This window comes from Martes martes (genome assembly GCF_963455335.1).
Source record: "Martes martes genome assembly, chromosome: 13".
NCBI lineage: Eukaryota > Metazoa > Chordata > Mammalia > Carnivora > Mustelidae > Martes > Martes martes.
The window spans coordinates 13,059,807-13,081,504 of NC_137901.1; the positions used below are offsets into that span (position 1 = coordinate 13,059,807).

At 38.8% G+C, this 21,698-nt stretch overlaps 1 protein-coding gene across 2 annotated transcripts; it reads right to left on the reverse strand.

The window, feature by feature from the left end:
• Positions 1–1,958: 1,958 nt before the first annotated feature.
• SERPINB13 (serpin family B member 13) lies at positions 1,959–12,180 on the reverse strand. 2 transcript variants are annotated; one of them, XM_080821995.1, is made up of 8 exons: positions 12,073–12,180; positions 10,557–10,738; positions 10,002–10,058; positions 7,016–7,144; positions 6,510–6,627; positions 4,953–5,095; positions 4,592–4,747; positions 1,959–2,756 (listed from the first exon to the last, which is right to left on the reverse strand). In XM_080821995.1, the coding sequence occupies exons 2-8, from the start codon at positions 10,719–10,721 to the stop codon at positions 2,352–2,354; spliced, it is 1,173 nt and encodes a 390-aa protein (XP_080678121.1). In that variant the 5' UTR covers positions 10,722–10,738; positions 12,073–12,180; the 3' UTR covers positions 1,959–2,351. The 2 variants fall into 2 exon arrangements, with proteins under 2 accessions (XP_080678121.1, XP_080678122.1); XM_080821996.1 differs by lacking the exon at positions 12,073–12,180 and adding an exon at positions 10,882–11,082.
• Between the last annotated feature and the right edge of the window lie 9,518 nt (positions 12,181–21,698).

The following is a 21,698-nucleotide window of genomic DNA, read 5'->3' on the forward strand; positions in this document are numbered from 1 at the left end:
TGTCTAAATAAATTCCGTGAAAAAGATGTGTACACTTGAATGTATCAAATATTGCTGAAAAGAAAGAAATTACTAAATAAATGGAGAGACATTTGATGTTCATGGAGTGGGAAACTCAATATTGAGCAAATTGGTCTGTAAGTTTAATGCCATTCCTATCAAAATCCCAATAGCTTTTTAAGTAATTTGACAAGCTGATTCAAATTTTATATGAAAATGCAGAAGACCTAGTATAATCAAAACAATTTTGAAGAGAACAAAGTAATTACACTCTCTGATTTCAAAATGTATTAAAAATTACAGTAATCAAGACATGGTGGTATTGTCATATCAGTAGGCATATAGTTCAATAGAAGAAAATTGAGACCCCAGACCTAAAACCTTCTATTTATGGTTAATTGATTTTCATGAAGGTATTGAGACAATTCAGTGCAGAAAGAATTGTCTTTTTAATAAACGATACCATGATAATTATATATCTATAGTCAAAAAAATTATAACTTAGACCCTTACCTCAACACATACACACACACACACACACACACACAAAGTGGACCATGGATTTAAATGGAAGAGTGAATGTTGTGAAACTTCTAGAAGAAAACAGGTGGAAATCTTTGTAAACTTGGATTAGGGAAAGAGTTCTTAAATATACCAAAAGCATTATCATTCAAAGATAATATTGATATATTAGACTCTACTTGCATTTCAAAAGACACCATTAAACTATGAGATACTATTTTACAATCAATAGGATAGCTAAATTTTTAGAAACAGGCTATACCAAGTATTGGCAAAGATAAGTAGAAATTGGTACCCTTATACATTGCTGTGAGATTGTAAAATGGTTGCAGCTACTCTGGAAAACAATTTGGCTGGTCCTCAAAATGACAAACATAAAGATACCATATAACCCAGCAATCCCATTCCCTGATATATACCTAAGAGAAATGGAAATATATGTCCACACAAAACTTGTATACAAAATGTTCATAGCAGCATTATTCATAATACCCAAAAAAGTAGAAGTGATATAAACATTCATCAGTTGATGAAGGAATAATTCATTCATTCATTCAACTGATTTATTTCAAAATCTGAAATATCCATGTTATAGAATATTGCTCAGCCATAAAAAGAATGAAGTATTTATTCATGCTCTAACTTGGATGATCCATGAAAACATTATGCCAAGTGAAAGAAGCCAGGTGCAAAAAACTACATATTTTATTATTCCATTTATATGAAATGTCACAGAAAATTTTATAAAGACAGAAAATAAATCAGTAGTTGCCTGGATCTGGGGGTAGGAATAGGCATAAGAAAAACTTTTTAGGATGATGGAAGTGTTCCAAAACTGGGTTGTGGTGATAAGTGCACAACTGTAGAAATTTAAGAAAAATCACTGAATTATAAATTTACAATTTACGGTAGGTAAATTATAGCTCAATAGAACTGTTAAAAAATAAGTCAGTAATGGGTTCTTGTCTAAAACTAAAAAAAATAAAAGTAGACAGACCCACAATAAAGAGCATTGGCAATAGACTGAGAGCATCTCAAACAGCATCGTCAAGAAAATACTCTTGGGTAGTGCCCACAGCTTCCTTGCAAAATAACCAGAAATATGTAAATGGGCAAAAAGGAAAGAAACCACTCTTCTAAAAGTCATTCCAGATATTTACTATCACTTCAAAAAGTGACAGGTACAAATAGTGATCAGCTACAATATTTATCTTCTCAAAATCACATTTGTTTCACAATATCAAAATGCTTCCACAACTGACGACAGATAAGATACTCTCCATAGAAGAGAGGGTGAAAATATGGGAATCCTCTTTGTCTGATACACTGTTTCATTTTGTTCTGGCTTTAAGCTTCAATTTATGTTTTGCTAATGTGCTTCTAAATTCTGTGCAGTTGGCCACACTATCTGCTGAGAAAGAAAAGAGTAACACATGAACTGAGTAAATTATTGTTTTATTTGTGTATTATGTTACACAATTAGAACTAGAGCGACTCCCGAAACATTAGTCCATAGTCTTTATTGAAGAGTCTGTATCTCACCATCCGTGCATGAAACTACAAGAGGTTGATTTACTTTCAGAAGAAATCAACCGGAAATTACTAATGAGCCTTGATTTAACTCACTTGATACACAGCACAAACAGAAAGACATTTCACTTTCAAGGAGAATTATAAACACAACACACCCCATTACAGTCATTAAATCACTGATTTTGATGGTAAGATTGGAATGCAAGCAAGAAAAACAATTTTTTTTGGAAGGCTGGGCTATTTCCACAGTCTCAATAATACTCCACCACTGGTTTTCTGCCAAAGCAATGACTATCCTAAGGAGAAGAAAATCTACCAAAGAAGAGGATGCCGTTGGATTCCTGGTGCTTGATGAAGAACAGGAAAGGATGATTGCAATGAAAATGTTCACAACCTGGCGCTGAGGTGAGAGCAAAGCCCACACCAGTGGCTGCCGAAGACTCAGTGCCTTCCTCGGTTACCACCACGAAGGACCTGTGCAGGAACTTCTGCGCGTGCAGCCTGGAGTGTGAGGACATCCCAGGATAGTCAGCTCTGCACACGCTGAAGGCTTCCCCCATCCCCATGGCTGCCAAGACAGCCTCCAGATCATAACCATCCTCCACTTCAAACCGGGGCAAGTGCAATATCACATTCCTTTCTTTCATATGCCCTGGGCTTGTCCACTCTATTAATTTTTCTGGAGTTATTTGATCTATAATCTATTAAGAAAAAAGGGGAGGGGAAAGTGATATTTTATCAATACAAAGTTGATAGATAAGTCCACTGCAACACTGATTTGTATCAGTTAGAAATTATTAATTTTAATAATAAATAAAAATAGAAATTTTATTTCACTAGACTCTTGTCTTTATATAGCAGGCACTTGTTTTATACTTCTTTACTTAAATTATCTGTGTATATGTGAGGGACGCCTGGGTGGCTCGGTTGGTTAAGCGGCTGCCTTCGGCTCAGGTCATGATCCCAGCGTCCTAGGATCGAGTCCCACATCGGGCTCTTTGCTCACCAGGGAGCCTGCTTCTCTCTCTGTCTCTGCCTGCCACTCTGCCTGTGCTCTCGCTCTCTCTCTCTCTCTTTCTGACATATAAATAAATAAAATCTTTAAAAAATTAATTAATTAATTATCTGTGTATACGTGAGAACTCGATAGTATTAAATGAATTTTTAAAGATGAGAAATGAGTTCTTATTCTATCAATCTAATATATATCATTTCATTTTTTACTGTTCCCCTTGTAGTCTTTTATGAATATATGATATACAATTTATTATATTAAGTTGTATATTTATATGAATTATATATAACTTATAATTAAAATAATATATATTATATGTATTTTTTACACAGTTGCAATCTTTTTGAATATCCATGTTATTTGTTTAATGTAAACTTTTCACAAGACTGTATCTCTCCTGAATATCTTCAAACTGGTAGATAATAAGTCCATCAAGCTCATAAATTTTGCCAAATATTCATCCATTCACTTTACAGTCTTCTAGTATGTATCCAGCATGATAGATGCTGATAGATACTGTGGATCCCAAAATAACGATGATGATGATGATGATGATGATGATGATGATAAATTTCAAACTAGGTATCCTAGTGTATTTAAGGCAGAAATTACTGATTTCAGTCAGGAAGGCAATTTTTTTCTTTCAAATTATTTCTCTAAGGCAATCCCCACAACTGGGATTTTTGGGGTCAGAGTATAAATACTCTTAAAGCTTTCATACATATTGTCATTTTGCTGTCCCAAATTTTTCCAACGTATAATGCTACTAGAGATGTTTCACAGCAGCAGAACAGCATCTAGTATTCTAATAATAACAGTATCTATCTATCATTGATTGAGTGCTTCCATGTACTAGACCCATTCTAAGTGATATCTTAGTCTAAGTTTAAATCAAAAAACTAAATTAAGGGGTTCAAGATTAAAGGTCTTATGGATTTGGGATGATGATTATGTGTTGATGTAGGTTCATCCTTGGTTAAAAAAAATTACCATTCTGATAAGTGATGTTGATGATGAGGGAAGCTATGTATGTGTTGGGCCAGGGGATACATGGGAAATCTCTGTACCTTTCTCTTGACTTTGCTGTAAACCTAAAACTGCTCCAAAAAAAATAAAATCTTTAAAAAGAAATTAATGGCCCAAGACAGAAATTCAGGAGGTCTAATAGCCTGCTGAACAGGATGCAAACTTTGCTGTATGTGCAAATGCAGTTTTTCTAGGAAAAAAGGTGCATAGAGATAAACCATTTCTCAGAAAGGTGGCTGATCTTTAGAATTCCTGAGTGACCTTAACTGTTCAATTTAGCTCATCCCCGAGTATTTTAGTACTGGTTGTTTCCAATAAACCTGATACCATCTAATGCTCCTTTTAGACATCCATCTATAGAGATATTTTCTGCTTGGCACTGCCAGACGCCAGCTCCCTATCAGAAGTCCTGTTTCCAGGCTTACCCAGAAACTAGCTTTGGGATTCAAAGCTTCAGGAAATGAAAGTAAGATTGGGGAGACACAAGGTTTTTACCTTATCCAGACCATCGATGTCATTGGGCAGCAACACAAACATGCTTAAGTCGTTGTTTTTATATGGAATTCCCAGGATCTGGGCTTGTAAGTCCTCCAGGAAAGTGAAGCTAAAAGAATGGCACTGTGTCATCATTGGCACGGATTTGCTTGTACTCTGCAACAAAGTAACAGAGCATGCCATGTCAAAAGAGGCATAAGATGACCAAGTTAGCTCAGCAAAATAATTAGCTCAACAGAAAACAATGCTAAAGATCAGAGCCTCAGAGTCACCTTTGCTATCTACCACATTTGCTCAAATATCACGTTAGATTTTACATTCCATGTATAAACACAACACATAAATAAATAAAGGACCATACCTTATTCAGCCAAAATTCCTCCTCCTTGGTATTTTCTTTCTTAAACTCCCTGTCCCATTGCCCTTTAAAATAAACTATGTTCACCAGCACCAGCTTGGTGAAGCTGTTTAGAGAACCATCTGGAAACAGGTCCTTGATTTTTTCTGCAAACGAACAACAACAAAAAAATTGGCCCATCTTCAAAATCACAAGTGCTATGCGTGGCAGATATGATGCAGATGGACTTGACTCATCATTGAAAACTCAGCCAGGTCAGCACCTGAAGGCCTTGCCGACAAAAGTTTTGCTGGCAGAATCGTAGGGAGGTTCTCACTTTGCCCATCTCCTATTTATCCCATTGGATAAATTGAGGTGTGATGGTTAAGAGTTCAAGCTCTGGGATCAGATTGCCTCTGTTAGCATCCAGTTTTGCCTCTTACAGGTTGAGGAATCTCAGACAAGTTATTTAAGCTCGCTGTGCCTCAGTTTCCAAATCTGTAAAACAGGAATAAAACCTGCCTCATAGAGTTATTGCAAGGAATAAATGACTTGATACGTGTAAAGCACTTATAAAGTTATCTGGCTCTTAAGAAGCTTCAGTAAGTGTTACCTGTTATTATTTTTACCCATTTGATATAGTTACCACCCAAAACTTAGAGATTCATTCTATTACTGGAAAAGGTGCTAATGTTTTTGTCCCTGGGATTAGCCTATTCCATACTAACTACTGCCTTCAATCAACCCTTTGATAGGCCCTCTTTTTTCCTGCTCTTTCAAATTTTATTTCATTTTTTGGAGTAAGTATAAAGACCCAAAAATGCACTGTGAAATAATAATGTCTTCCTGATAACTGGAATTTTTAAAAAATGTATTCTGAAACTCTAACACTAAAGTACCAGCTATTGCTCCCTAAGGTGTATTTCCGTATTAATAGTCCCGTCTGGTATTTCTTATGCATTTGCCTCATGCTAGGGGATAAGAAGGGAGGAAGAAGTGAAGGCTCTGTCAAGCTCTCTGCTGTGGATGAGCCTGAAAGTTGTCACCACTGCATAACGCTCAAGTGGAGATGAAGCCTGGGCAGCCCCAGCTACAGGTAGTAAAAGGCAAGTTTTGATGGGAAAAGACTGAAAGTTTCTCACTTGACAAAAAGAAAAGAAAAACCCTGTGACATTTCAACTTATGGACCCAAACTCCCAAAGGAAGGATCTGATATAAAGGAAAAGATGTGAACCCAACAGAGACAGGAGTCCAGTTTCAGGAGCCCCAAAGATACCATGATCCACAACCTCATGCAAATCATTCTCCACTATGTTTCCAAGAAGTTGGCTTTCTTTGGTCCCTCTCTGGTGCCCCTCAGCTCCCTCCCATTTGCTGAGACCATTCCACCATCTGTAGGGTCTTTTCCCATTCCTCATGCCCAGTGCTGCCCTTCTAACTCTGAAAAATTTATCTCAAGTCTTCACCCCCCCCTCCAAAATCTTGTACAGCCTGGCCCCACATGCAGTGTCAAGCTCAGGTCTTCTCTCAGAGCAGATACTCAAGAAGTGTTTTATGTTGAATGACCGATCCATACTCTACCATTCGTTTGGCTTTCAACCCAGGAGTTAATCTTCTTTCGAGTTTCTTCTGCTGCATTTACAAAATCAACAGGTTCCAGAGATGCATGGTAATATTTTTCCACGTAATCTAAGTATTTCTTTATGAGGAACAGAGAAGAATACAAAGGTTGAAACTTCAATCTATACATTTCCTACATATCTAAATAAATGTGTTTCTACATTAAGACGACTAATATTGTTAGCAGGGAATTTTGGACCTGGGCAAATCACTTTGAGTACTTCAATACACATTTTTTTGCATGTGCAATAGGGTTAAGGCAAAACTCAGAATTAGACTTCCAGAATTAAAAAGAAACTCCCAAAGGGTCTGGATGTCTGGAGAATAGGCAGGGGAACACACTCAGTGATATGGGCTAAACCAAGCCATCAGCTTAGGCAGTATGTCTTCAGGACCCACAGTCCTAAAAGGGCCATTGACCACTCATGAATACCACTCACAGATGTGGTGGACACAGCAAAACTTACTTGAAGGAAGAGGTATGTCTTTTCTCCAAATAGCTTGTTGGTTATTTTTAGTTCATAATCATTAGTGGGTTTGCCTATCTCATCCAAAAACTCTTGGAATTGGTGATGTATTTCTTCTGTCTTGTCAATCTTCAAAATCAAAACAAAATATACATTATATATATATATATATACACACACACACATACATATATATGTATATGTATATATGTATGTGTCTATATATATGTATAATGTGCTATATTCTTACAATAAAGTAAGCTTAAGAAAATAAAATGTTATTAAGGAAATCATAAGGAAGAGAAAATACATTTATAGTACTGTGTTATAGTTATCCAAAGGAAATTCTCATCTAAGTGGACCTGTGCCATTCAACCCCATGTTATTCAAGGGTCAACTGTACATGAATATCAATGACTGGGGATTTCAAAGCCAGTAGGGTCAGGTCCCACTCTCTCTGTACAATTGTATGAGATTGGCCAATGCACACGGCTAAGTGGAATAGATATTGGTATAATCCCATTGGCAAACAATTTGTTAATATTTAATGAAGTCAAACACACATAAACCCTACCTTTCAGGTATATACTGTAGACGATTACTGTCCCATAGAAATACAATGCAAGGCACAAATGTGAACCACATATATAATCTTAGATTTTCCATAACTACATTCTTAAAAGTAAAAAGAAACAGATGGAATCAAATTTAATATTATATTTTATCCAACCAAATCTGTCTAAACATCATTTCAATGTAACTATAATACAAATTATATTTTAATATATAAGTATTATATATTATTTCAACAAAAATAATATATAAAAATTAACAAGATATTTTACATCTGTTACATTAAAAAAGTGTATATTTGGTCTCTTTCTCCAATTCCTAACAGGATTTTTAAACCTTGTAATTTGCTGAGTGATAGGGGTACCTGGAGCATCTTTTGTTTTTTATATTTGCTCTTTGGTCCCAGTTCCTGACACAGAACTCCTAAATCCCTTGGAATTTCCTGGTATAGGAGCATCTTTTGTTCTAATAAAACAGCTCTTGGTAGGATCCTGAACAGCTTCAAGAGTGGTGGGGGGGAGGAGGGAGAGCTGGTCACCAGAAAAGACCAAACCATAATTACAAGCTTAGAATTTTCAGGCCCATCTCCCATCTTCCAGGAAAAGGAGAAGGGCCAGAGACAGAGCTAATAATTGATCATGCCTATATGATAAAGCTTTCATAAAAAACCCTGAACTACAATGTTTAACATTCATGTGCTGGAGGGGTGATAACTCCAAAGTCTGCAGGGACAGAAGCTCTTGCTCTTGGGACAATTTGAGACCTAACTCTATATAACTCTTCATCTGCCTGTTCATTTGTATCCTCTACAGTAAACTAGTGTTTCTCTGAGTTCTGTAGGCCATTATAGCAATCAAACCTAAGTAGGGGGTAATGGGATCCTGTGATTTGTAGCCAAGTTGGAGAGAAGCGTGGGTAATCTGGGAACTCACTTCATTGCAATTGGCATCTGAAGTAGGGCAAGTCTCACGGCATGGCCCCGAGTCGGGCTCTCTGCTCAGCAGGGAGCCTGCTTCCCTTCCTCTCTCTCTGGCTGCCTCTCTGCCTACCTGTGATCTCTGTCCGTCAAATAAACAAATAAAATCTTAAAAAAAAAAAAAAAAAGAAGGAGATTAGAGTGGATGGCCTCCAAGACAGGCTCCAGTCCTAATATCCTTTCAGTCAGTAATTCTATTCTTTTTTGTACCTCTGTGGCTCACAGAAAAGTCCTGAGGAATGGACAGAGTTGCTATGCAGAGCCATACGGTTTGTGCCCTGTACAAAGCTGGAATTCAACCCTCAGCCCCATCACCAATCCAGGAGTGGGCACCTATCCAAAGGGGTGTTTGTTTTTCTAGTTCCCATAAAGATTCTGTACAGGCTACTATACTTGAGAGGGAGAAGTCTCGGAATACAACTGTGTTTCTTGATTGAGTGAACAGTGGAGCAGCTGTGTGACCCAATTCTGTTGCAGGAATTCTGTGAGGAAGCCTGACTCTCCACATATGCCACTGAGTCAACCAGACAACCTGGCCGTGTGGGATTGTGAAATGAACAGCTCATATTGCTGGGCGATCGGAGCTATGATTTTATGAGCGTCTGGGACTGAGCTACGACTACTATCAGGCAGATGTGCCCCTCCTGAGAGCTCTAACCATCTCCAGATGCCAGCCCTGACCAATGAACTTCCCCACGTTTGAGCAGATTATCCTTTAGGTAAGGAATACTACATCCCTAGAGCTGGAAGAGACACTGAGAAGTCAGTGGTCCTGTGCTAATATATTTTTGAAATAAAATATCAACAAGGGGGCTTAAAATAAAAATGGAATGTAGTAATAGCATTGCCTATTACCACCGCCATTATTACTGGGTGAGTCACCAGTGTGTTCCAGACACTCCACTGGACACATCATGGAGGCTCAAAGAAAATAACTTGCCCAAGGTAGCATGCCTATTAAGTCACTGGGTCAGGATTTGAACTCAAATCTGTTTAACTCTTAAACCCATTCACACTGTGACAGGGACTTTGCAGTCTATGAACACTTAACATCAGAGTGGTCAAGGCGCTTTAAAGTCTCCTCAAGGCGCGTGGGTGGCTCAGTCGGTTGAGCATCTGACCCTTGGTTTCAGCTCCCGTCATGATCTCAGAATCCTGAGATCATGCCTCACATCGGGGACTCTTTCTCTCCCTCTCCTTCTGCCTCTCTCCCAGTTCGTGCTCTCTCTCCCCCTCTCTAAATAAGTAAATCTTTTTTGAAAAGTCTCCTCTTAATATTAAGGGTTTATTATTGTAAAATACTAGCAACCCCACTTGGCTGCAGGGATTGCAATTGCTTAAAAATAAGTATAAACTATTAGCTCTCCTACACATTTTCCCAAGGAGCCCACACCAACGAAGCAGCCATCCTGAAGGTTGCAACACCTGTCTCCTCACCATTTTTTCTTCGGTTTTGACTCTTGAGCTCTCTGCGTCTTTTTCAGAGAAAAGCATCTGGAAGGGACAGAAAATAGTCTGGTTGTGGTCAGAACAGAGAAACCCTCACACGGAATTAGCAAAATGTTCAAGAAATGTCAGTGGTAAACAGGTCATATTTCTCTCCTTTGCAAAATCATGCAAAGAGGTCTCAACTGCCCATTGATCTCGCCTACAGTGGTTTGGCCATTCATGTACTGATCTTTGATGTGTCATTTATAGCCCAGTGGGGATTACGCAACTTCTTCCAGTAGGTTCTGTTCTTCACACTCTACATTTAATTATGAGGTTAATGACTTTGGACAAGGCCACATCAGTCCCCACTCAAAGGAATTTCAAGCACCAGGTTGCAGATGGCGGGCGGTATTTGGAGAAGGAGGAGGACTTCCCTGACAGAGCTGAAATTGCTCTGTGTCTTCATACGCATTCTCGGTTTCCCGACCCCATTTCAAAGTACTACTGGCTGGCTGTCCCCAGAGACCAGCCCGTGTGGGACAGCAGTGAGAGCCTCCCTACCTTCTGTAACTGGACCGCGGCAGCTTCTCGGGCCTCCAGGACGAGCATGCCAATGGCAGCTGAAATGCCCACGGGGGAAAAGAAGATATTGCCATCTTGTATTTTATTCAGCTTTTGGAAGAGATTAAACCCAAACCGAGTGTATGCTGCACCAGGCGAATCCATGAAGATTCCAGCAAGATCTGGAACAACAACAGTCAAAAACCAAACAAGAACATCTCACTTATTTGAATCGCTTTGTATCACAGGAGCCCTTCCTGCTTCTCTTTCCCTCCCTGCAGTGATTCAGAAAATAGAGATTTTCACCCTCCCAGGGAAAACGCACTGCAGTCAGCTTCTCCCCCTTCTCTCGGTCTTCTCTGAGCAGGAGACGTGAATCAATCTGGCAGCATACAGTGTTTCTGTTCTCATTTCCCCAGGCAGCAGGGTTAACGCCTAAATGGTTTTCTTCTCCCTTGTCCTCTCCCAGAGCCTGCCTGTATCTGCCTGCCCGCTGCCTCCTCCTGTGCTAATCTTCCCCGGGCGGGCCCAGCCCTTGCCTATTCCTGTCTAGCTGTCCAGCTGCTGGCCCGTGGCCAGACCAGGCAAAGGCCTAGGAATCCCTGCCGACCTCAGGTCCAAGCAGTGTTCTCCAATCCAGCCTTAAAATAATAAAACCAATATTGGCTCCTCAATACTTTCTATTTCTCAAGATTGAGATCTAGTGCAGAGAATGGTATGTTACCTTCATTCTCTGAAACCCCAATCCCTAACTGCATGCAAACTTGACTCTGGGCCGAATTTTCCCTGAGGGACAAAGACATAACTCTTTGTCGTGGATTATTAAGTAGGAGCGAGAGTGTTTTCTTTTCTATACTCTTCTATATTGTTTCAGGCTTTTCCCTTGAGTTCATATTACTTTCGTTATCTCACACAAAAAGAAATAATTTTGAAGAGCGATTAGTATTTGCCAAAATAAATAAAACACACTTTGGGGCACCTGGGTGGCTCAGTGGGTTAAGCCTCTGCCTTCGGCTCAGGTCATGGTCTCAGGGTCCTGGGATCGAGCCCCACATCGGGTTCTCTGCTTGGCAGGGAGCCTGCTTCCCCCAATCTCTCTTCCTGCCTTTTTGCCTACTTGTGACCTCTCTCTGTGTCAAATAAATAAATAAAATCTTTTTTAAAATAAATAAATAAATAAAACACACTTTATAATTTCTTCCCCACCAGCTATGTTATAAGTAGTTTACAAAGGCTTTCAGAAAAATCCTAAAACAAGAATGAGATTAATGCAGAATAAAATTTTTTGCAAACTTAAATGCCTTGTGGGGATTCCTTGTAAGTTAACTGAGAAATAAAAGGAATTAACTTACTGTCAAAAAGATGATGATACACTGTCATGGCTGTGTAGGCTCTGCATTAAATAAAACCAGCCCAAGGAGAACTATGCACAACCAAACTACTTCTCTCAAATCAGCAAACCTCAAGTGTTCTTAAAACACAGAAGTCTTCAATTAAAGCCAAAGAAAGAACTTACCTGATTTTTGGAGAGACAGAGGTGGCTGACAAGGAACCAGGAAGCATATGTAACATGAGTTGTTGAGATCTTAAATTTATAGTGCTCTCTCTGCCTCTCCCTAGTCATTATCGTTGCCTTTCCAGTGAAACAACCTTTGATTTCTCAATGATGATTTCCCTAATAAAAATTAGGATACAAGGTTTTTGACAAAACTGAGGATTGGATTTCCTATTTCTTCCACTCGTAGCCATAAAGTTATGCACTTGTCAGCAATTGTTCTGGAAACTCAAAAAGGGTGTACCTTAAGGTGGAATAGAGAATAGAGGAATAGAGTGTAAATTCTTGAATTCCCTTACAAAGAATTTTGGAATTCCAAGCATAAAGAGATAAAAATCAACCAGACAGCAAAATAAGACTAAAAGCAGGAGCTCAACCCAGGACCAAAATGACCAAGTCAAGTGAATTTTGGCCCAGGTGGAAAGACCGTGAAAGGGCCTTCCTCCCCAGTGATCTTAGGGATCCTCTGGAAAAAATTGTTCAGAGCACTGGTTCTCCATCTTAGATACACATTAAAATCTCCTGGGAAACAAACAAACAAAAACAATGCCCAGACAACTTAAGTGAGCATTTTCTAGGGTGAGAATAAGACATTGGAATTTTTATCACCCCAGGTGATTACGATGCGCAGCCAAGGTTGGAAACCACTGGTTTATAGCTTGACGAAGATCTGATTTAATACATACTTTACTTACCGTGGGTGTACAAGGCTGTGTCCTGACAAGCCCAGTCTCTGCAATAAAGTTAACTTAGCAGTTGTATTATTTTAAGATATCAAAAGAAAAGAAGAAAATGAAAGAAAGCTATCTTGCTAGAAAAGAACCAGAAAAATTAGTGAGAAATTTGGGGCAGGCAGTGACTACACACATACACACACCCACCACTCTTGTTCCCAAGCATTCTTTCCATGAATTATGAAATCCCTCATTTTAGTTGACTCAGTAAACATTTGCTGAGCGTCTACTATGTACCAAACACTGGGCTAAGGACCAATAATTCATAAACATCCAACAAGCTCCCTGATTTCAGGAAAACAACACTATTTTAAAAAATCAATAAATTACATCTCCAAATTCCAGTTTTTTTTCTGCTAATCCAGAGGTATCCCTATTGTCTCTACTAGTCCATTTAAGAAACAATGTTTCTACTAGGTGTTTATTCAAAAGATACAAACATAGTGATTCAAAGGGGCACAAACAACCCAATGTTTATAGCAGCAATGTCCACAACTGCCAAAATATGGAAAGAACCCAGATGTACTTCTACAGATGAATAGATAAAGAAGAGGTGGTGTGTGTGTGTGTGTGTGTGTGTGTGTGGCGAGAGAGAGAGAGAGAGAGAAAGAGAGAATATTACTTAGCCATCAAAAAGAATGAAATCTTGCCATTTGCAATGATGTGGATGGAACTAGAGAGTATTATGCTGAAAGAAGTCAATCAGAGAAAGTCAATCAGAGAAAGACAAATACCATATGATTTCACTCATGTGGAGAATTTAAGAAACAAAACAGATAAACATAGGGGAAGGGAAAGAAAAATAAAACAAGAGGAAAACAGAGAGGGAGGCACACCATAGAAACTCTTCACTATAGAGAACAAACCGAGGGGTCCTAGATGGGAGATTGGTGGGGGAATGTGGTATCTGGGTGATGGGCATTAAGGAGGGCACCTGATGTAATGCACACTAGGTTTTGTATGTAACTGATGAGTCACTGAATTCTACCTCTGAAACTGTATGTTAATATACTGTATGTCAATTAAATTGAATTGACATAAAAAAATTAAAAAAAAACAGTTCTTGGACTATTCTCAGCTTTAGTCTTGGGTGAAGGGTATGAAGATTTGTCATCATTGCCAAGAAACAAATCTTAGAAGGACATCTTAACTCTTTCCTCTCACCTGCAAGTCTGCCAAAGGAAGTAGCTTAGTGATACACCTTCTAAGGCATGGGTAATATATGTGCCAATCTCAACACTCACAATTCACCTTCTGTTTTTTAATATTCTGATTACAGCTCTTTACGCAAACTCAAAACAGTATTTAATTAATTTTACCTTCTCATTGTCACTGAGAGATACACCAATTGAGTAAGATTTGGAAAGAATCAGCATGTGGTTATGGAGTTAAGACTGGATGCCATTGAAATGAAGATGTTGCTTTTTTTTTTAAATGGTATGAAATCTTTGAGTTGGCAATAATGCTTTATGTTTGAACATTCCTATCAGTATTTGTCTTCTAATTCCTTTTTCTGTGACCCTAGACCCCCTGTTCAATGGCCCAGCTACCTCCACAAGACTTCTGCTTTGTCCTAATGCATTTCCTCTACCAGGCACTTTCACAGGGAGGCCTAGCTTTCCCCTGAGGACCACACATCCCACATTCTTCCCTAAGACCACTACTCATATCTTGGGTTCAGGAAGCAAGGTTCCCATGCCTCGTGCCGTGCTCTTGCTCCGCATGAAGCATTTCTTCCTTTAATCACCTTCAGTGTTCCCCTTAGAGACTTACCTCTTCTTTCCCCAACCATATCTCCCCCCACCCACCACTCTGCACACACAAGTTCTTCCTGTCTTCTCTAACCCTTCACAGTCCATGCTGGGGGCATTTCATACTTTCCTGACCCTCCCCTTCCCTCTCCTCTGTGATCCACATACATGGTCACACTTTGGGTGTCATCACCACCAGGAATTGCTCCTACTGGAAATTACTGGCCTCCAAAATTCCCCCCTCTGGTTACAGAGTCTCATCCTTGTTCTTCCTAAACCTAATCTTCAATGTCATCACAGCCTCCAATGGCCGGACCCCTCCCTAACCTACTATTTCATCAGCTCTCTCCTCCCAGTATCAAAACTGTCCCAACAGTAGAAAATACATTGACACTTGGAAACCATAAAAGTGGTTCCAGTGCTTCCGAGTGAGGACATGAAAATAATTAAGCCCTGAACCAGAGTACTCAGGGGTTCCCCGCCCATCTCAAGTTTGGGCACAACCTCTGCATATCTGTGACTGATATTGGCGTGTGACATTTTTCTTCTCCAAGCCTTTAATGTAATGGTTGCCGCTGGGTCCCAAGCAGATTCCCTTTGCCAACCAGTGCTCCTGTCATCAGGCTGCTGTTCTGGCTGACAATTCAAGTGGGAGCCACGCAGCACACCACCCCCAGCCAGGGCACACCTCAGCTGTGACTCACTGGTATAAGGATATAAAAGGACAGGACAGTCCCCTTGCAACAAAACAGGACTCATTTTGTAGTGTAATTTGTCCTGCAGAGCTTCAGCCACAGGATCAGAGTGAATCCAGCCTGTAGCTGAGACATGACTGATGAACAGGTTTCCCTTCCCTGTCCTGCTTCTCTCAAGGAAACCGTCTCCTCTCCTCCCTACCGGAAAACTCCCTGAACAAGAACTGCTATCTGCAGCACTGCTTCTAGAGAAGCTAACCAAGACCACGTGTCTTCGTATCTACCCCAAGCTCTCTCGCTGTTTTTGCTTTCTAAACATTCCTTGGAAATTCTTGCACACAATCTCCTTTAGATGAGCTTCTCCAAGGTCTATGGAAATTTCCCTGGAGATTTAGATTGGAACATTTAGAACTGATACATCAATGTAGGAGATATTGTCATCTTTGCATACTGAGCCAGGAATATGTTCCTCTTACATGTCCCTCAGTAGAGTTTATAGGTAGAAAGGAATGGAGAAATAAAGAGATGGAAAACCAGTTTTGTCTTTGTGAGCAAAAATGAAACAAGTATGCCCTCTATCACCGCTCCCCTTCAAAACTGAACCAGGGCTGAAAGATAGAATAGGGGGAAAAAAGATGAATTCAGCAAATGTGACAACGCAACTGAATAATTAAGTTTCAAGACCTGAAACAAAATAAAATTATTCACAGAGGAATTGACACACACATTATAAGAATTTAAAGGTGAGTATAGAAAAATTGCTGAATACAAGGTCACTATTAAAAATATCAAATACTGGGGCACCTGGGTGGCTCAGTGGGTTAAAGCCTCTGCCTTCGGCCCAGGTCATGATGTCAGGGTCCTGGGATCGAGCCCCGCGTCAGGCTCTCTGCTCAGCAGGGAGCCTGCTTCCTCCTCTCTCTGCCTCTCTGCCTACTTGTGATCTCTGTCTGTCAAATAAATAAATAAAATCTTTAAAAAAATATAAATCAAAAATAAAAATATCAAATACTGTTTATAAATTAGCAACATACAGTTCAAAAATGAAAAATTTTTAAGTGTATGCTTTGAAAGAGTACCCAAAACCATCACATTCCTAGTAAAAATGAAAGATGGGTAAGCCTCCCTCCCAACATAATCCAGGAAACTTGGGAAGACCTAAACTGATGGAGGACTATGTTTCATTTATGGTTTGGAAGACTCAATATTGCAAAGATGTCGATTCTGTCAAAATTGGTCACTGTAATCTCAGTTGAAATCCCAGTAGTTTCTGGGGTTTTTTGTTTTTGTTTAGTTTTTTGTTTTTGTTTTTTCAAAAAAATTGACCAGCTGATTCAAAGAGCCAAAAATAACCAAAACACTCTTGGAGAAGGAGGAGGAGGTAAGACCTGTTCTATCAGGTAGCAAGACTTGTCATTAAATAATTAAGTGTGATTTGGCCAAAGGATAGGGCAGGAAAAAGACCCAGAAATGTATCTGTGCATATAAGCTCACTCAATTTTTTTCCAAGTATTGCTGCAGAGCAATGGGGAGAAAGTGGTGTTTTCAATAAATTATACTGAGGCAATTGGATATCCATTAGGAAAAAATAAATCTCATACCATATGCAAAATATCAATTCTAAATGACCTGCAGAGCTAAATGAAACACAACAAAAACATTAGCATGAATAGTAAAGTTTAATAAATTGGACTACGTAAAAGGTAAAACTTTCACTAATCAAAAGGCATTATTAAAGTTCAACATACACATACTCTATGACCTAGCAATTCCACCTCAGATACACACCCAGTAGAAATGTGCACTCATGGGCACCAAAAGATACATATGATGATAGAACATAGACATAAATTATGGTGCATTCACACAATGAAATACTACACAGCCACGATAAGGAATGAACTAAAGCTATAGATGACAAAATGGTTGAGCATCAAAAACAATATTGATGAAAAGAAGCCAAATGAAAAAGAATATAGACTGTATGATTCTATTTATATGAAGTTCAAAAGCCGGCAAAACTTGACTATAGTGCTGCCAGTCAGCATAATGGTTATGTTTTGAAGAGGACAAAGAAAGTAAGAATTGGAAAGTGATATGGGGGAACAGGAGAAGCTTTGGAGTAATAGTAATGTTTTATATATACATATATTTTTTAACCTGGATGGTGATTACATGGATATTCACTGTTTGACAAATCATTGAACTCCATGATTATATTTTTAATATTTCCATATTTGTGTTATTCATCACACAGAAACATGTGTATTTTAGATTTATTCAAAAATATTTTATAGTTTTGATATTTTTGTGAATAGGATCTTTGGTTTTTCCATTCATTCATTTATTCAACCAGTATTATTTGAGCATTTTCCCTGTGTCAGATACTGGTTTAAATACAGATGTAAAAGAGCACTTCTCTCATCAGATTGACATTCTACTGGGGAGATGAAGACTATAAATAAACAAATGAATAACAAGAAAATCTCAAATAGAACTAAATGCAATGAATTAACCAAAATGTTGAACTTGCAAGTAGCTATTGCTGGTGTATAAGAAAGCTTTTTTTTTTTTTTAAAGATTTTATTTATTTATTTGACAGAGAGAGATCACAAATAGGCAGAGAGAGAGAGGTGAGGAAGCAGGCTCCTCGCCGAGCAGAGAGCCCGATGTGAGGCTCGATCCCAGGACCCTGAGATCATGACCCGAGCCGAAGGCAGAGGCCTAACCCACTGAGCCACCCAGGTGCCCCAAGAAAGCTTTTTTTTTGTCTTAAATTTTGGGTAACTAGCTAACTAACTATCTTGGAAAACTTCCTTACTTGGTAAACTGTCAGCTAACTCATTTGGAATCTTTTAGAAAGAAGACATACAAATGGCTAGCAGACATATGAAAAAATGTTGATCATCATTAGCCATCAGGGAAATTCAAATTAAAACCACATTGAGATACCACCGTATAGCAGTTAGAATGGCAAAGATTAACAAGGCAGGAAACAACAAATGTTGGAGAGGATGTGGAGAAAGGGGAACCCTCTTACACTGTTGGTGGGAATGCAAGTTGGTGAAGCCACTTTGGAAAACAGTGTGGAGATTCCTTAAGAAATTAAAAATAGAGCTTCCCTATGACCCTGCAATTGCACTGCTGGGTATTTACCCCAAAGATACAGATATAGTGAAAAGAAGGGCCATATGTACTCCAATGTTCATAGCAGCAATGGCCATAGTCGCCAAACTGTGGAAAGAACCAAGATGCCCTTCAATGGAAGAATGAATAAAGAAGATATGGTCCATATATACAATGGAGTATTATGCCTCCATCAGAAAGGATGAATACCCAACTTTTGCATCAACATGAATGGTACAGGAAGAGATTATGCTAAGTGAAATAAGTCAAGCAGAGAGATTCAATTATCATATGGTTTCACTTACTTGTGGAGCATAAGGAATAATGTGGAGGACATGGGAGACGGAGAGAAGTGAGGGGGGAAATTGGAGGATGAAACGAACCATGAGAGACTGTGGACTCTGAGAAACAAACTGAAGGTTTTGGAAGGGAGGGGGGTAGGGGGGTGGGTGAGCCTGGTGGTGGGTATTAAGGAGGGCATGTATTGCATGGAGCACTGGGGGTTGTACATAAACAATGAATCTTGGAACACTGTATCAAAAACTAATGGTGTATTTTACGGTGACTAACATAACACAATAAAAAAAGATGATCATTAAATCTCTGCATAATGCGTTAGTCTCCTTTATCAATATTTATTCTTCTGGTGCAACTGTTCCATCAAGTTTAATGGAAGCCGCCTGATTTCAAATATCTGCGCACGTAGTTCAAATCTACAGGCATAACAGTAAGGCACCATTTGTTTTACAAGCTGTACTTTACTATTCCAACAGAAGAGGGTACTCTTGAACCAAGAAACATTGCCTTCCTAAAGTAATGTCATTTTTAGTCCTTTTTAGCCCCCCAATTCTATACATTTCAGAATGAACAGAAAAAGTTGTCCAACGAACATGCAAAACTACTATAAGAAGAAAATAGTGAAAATCAAAACTTTTCAGTTCATAAAAATGTTCCCCAAAGAATCAACCATGAGTCAAAAAAAAAAAAAAAAAGCTACAACATTTTACCTTATAAGTTAAATACCACTTAAAAAGCACTGTGGGGACACCTGGGTGGCTCAAGCAGTTAAGCATCTGCTCATGATTTCAGCTCAGGTGATGATCTCACAGTTGTGAGATTGAGTCCCTCTGTGCCTAGCAGAATCTCTTTCTCTCTCTTTCTCTCTCAAATAAATAAATAAAATCATTTTAAAAATTGTGAACACGAAGAATGCTTCAAATCATAATTGCAAAAAAATTAGAATGGAAATGAACAACAACAAAAAGAAATATGTGTCATGATTATCTTTGTTCATTACTGTTTGGGGCTTTGATTAAATTTTCATCTGGTATTATTGTTACTATTCTTCCTTTTCTTCTGTTAATGTTTCTCGGGTATTTCTCCTTTATCATTACTCTAATCCTCATATACTTGTTATTGTGTCCTATTAATAGTATATAAATAAATCTTTGTCTTTTTAATTCAGTCTGTCTTGTGATTGTGGAATTTAACTTACCCACATCTCTAGGACCTATTGCCACCTTGTTTTACATTATGTATACACTATGCCTTCTTGTTTCTTGTCTTATTGATCGCATTTCTTTGAATTGATCAAGTATTTTTCATTCTTTTTTTCCCTAATGTTTCAGCAATGTGCATCCTATCTCAATTCTCCAACTGGTTAACCTTTGGTTTAACACAAATATTAAACATAAATTTCTATTAATGTCTGAAGTCAATCTCTCTTCACTCTTCCATCCCACCATCTCCCACTTCTCATGTTGAGATCATGTGAATCCTCATTTTTTAATAATTAATTCTAATTTAAGCTTAAGTCACATTTTACTCTTTTTTTCTTTTTTGGCATCACAGTTATGCATGGCTCACTTTTTCCTCTCCAACTCATCTTTTAAGGCTTTTTTGTAGTAGAGCTTGCTTCAGGTTAAAGTTTACAGATAGTCAACTAAGAGCCCTTGTTCACGCATTTTGCTATCACCAGTGACTAACAGTTTATATGGGTACATACTCCAGTTAGATTTCCTTTCTCCTGGAACTCCAAAATATTGCCCTGTGTCTTCTTGCAGGGCCAAAGAGAAACCTAAACTCAATCTGATTCTCATCCCATTTTACCAATTCTATTTCTCTTGTCTCACAAAGCTCTTAGAATACTCCCCTCTTTCCCTGATCTTCAATAATTTAGCCACAGTGTGGAAGTGCAGGCTCTCAATGGTCCCTTTCGATCGGCATGAATTTTTTTTGATTCTCTGTATTCTTCTTTTATCTTTGAGTACTTCCTCCCTTCAGCTCTCTCTGTTCCCGAAATGCTCACTGATGAATATTGGAGCTTCTTTCACTACCTAGCATGGCTCTTAACATATTTAAGTACTTTCTATCTCTTTATCTGTCTCTTCTACGTCTTGTAGAATTTCGAGGTTCAGTCTTCCAGCTGTCTCTTTGGCTGTGTTCATTCTGCTATTCAGTCCACTTACTGACCTTTTGTAATAATGAAGCATATTTCCAAGAATTCTAAATGAGTATCTTAACTTCATTTTATATGTCTTAAGGTATTTTATCTAATCTATTAACTCTGTTGAGGTTGATTTCTTTCTTTCATGTGGTTATTTCCTTCAGACATTTGCTAATCTATGTCGTACACTTATCTCTGTCTTTGAGTTTCCCTGTTAGACTGTCTGTGAATGCTGTTTTGCAGTTACCCCTGCCTGTGTTAGCAATTTAGGAGTGGAAGGTTCTGTATGTGCTCCTGGCAAGGATGCTAGCAACTTGTACCCCTTGAGTGGGAATTTGTCCTCCTCTGTGACTGCAACAGTCACCTGGGGACATGGTAATGCCTCTGTGACTCAAGTGGACCTGCTAACAGCCAGGGGACAAAGACCTCTGCCACTCAATTGCTTGACACAGGGCCCGGGCAGGAAGACTCACACCTGCCAGGTGACTCCTACTTAAGAACTTGAACCTGGCACCATGATGATTGCCCACCCCATACTCCTTCTGCCCCCTGAATTTTCCACCTCAAAGTTCAAAGCACACTGGAACCCAAAACTTTATCTCAGCCCTCAAAGGACATGCTTGCAAAATAAAAAAATGTAAGTAAATGCCCTCTTATGTTCTTATTTCTACTTGGAAGAATATAAAGGGTAGTGGTTAGAAATCTCCTGTATATCATCCAGCCAGACTGCCAGGTTCAAACTCTAGTCCAATCATCTGTGACCTGGGTGATCTTGTGCCTCAGTTTCCTTATCTGTTAACTATGGGTACTAATGATAACCCACCTCTGAGGAAGA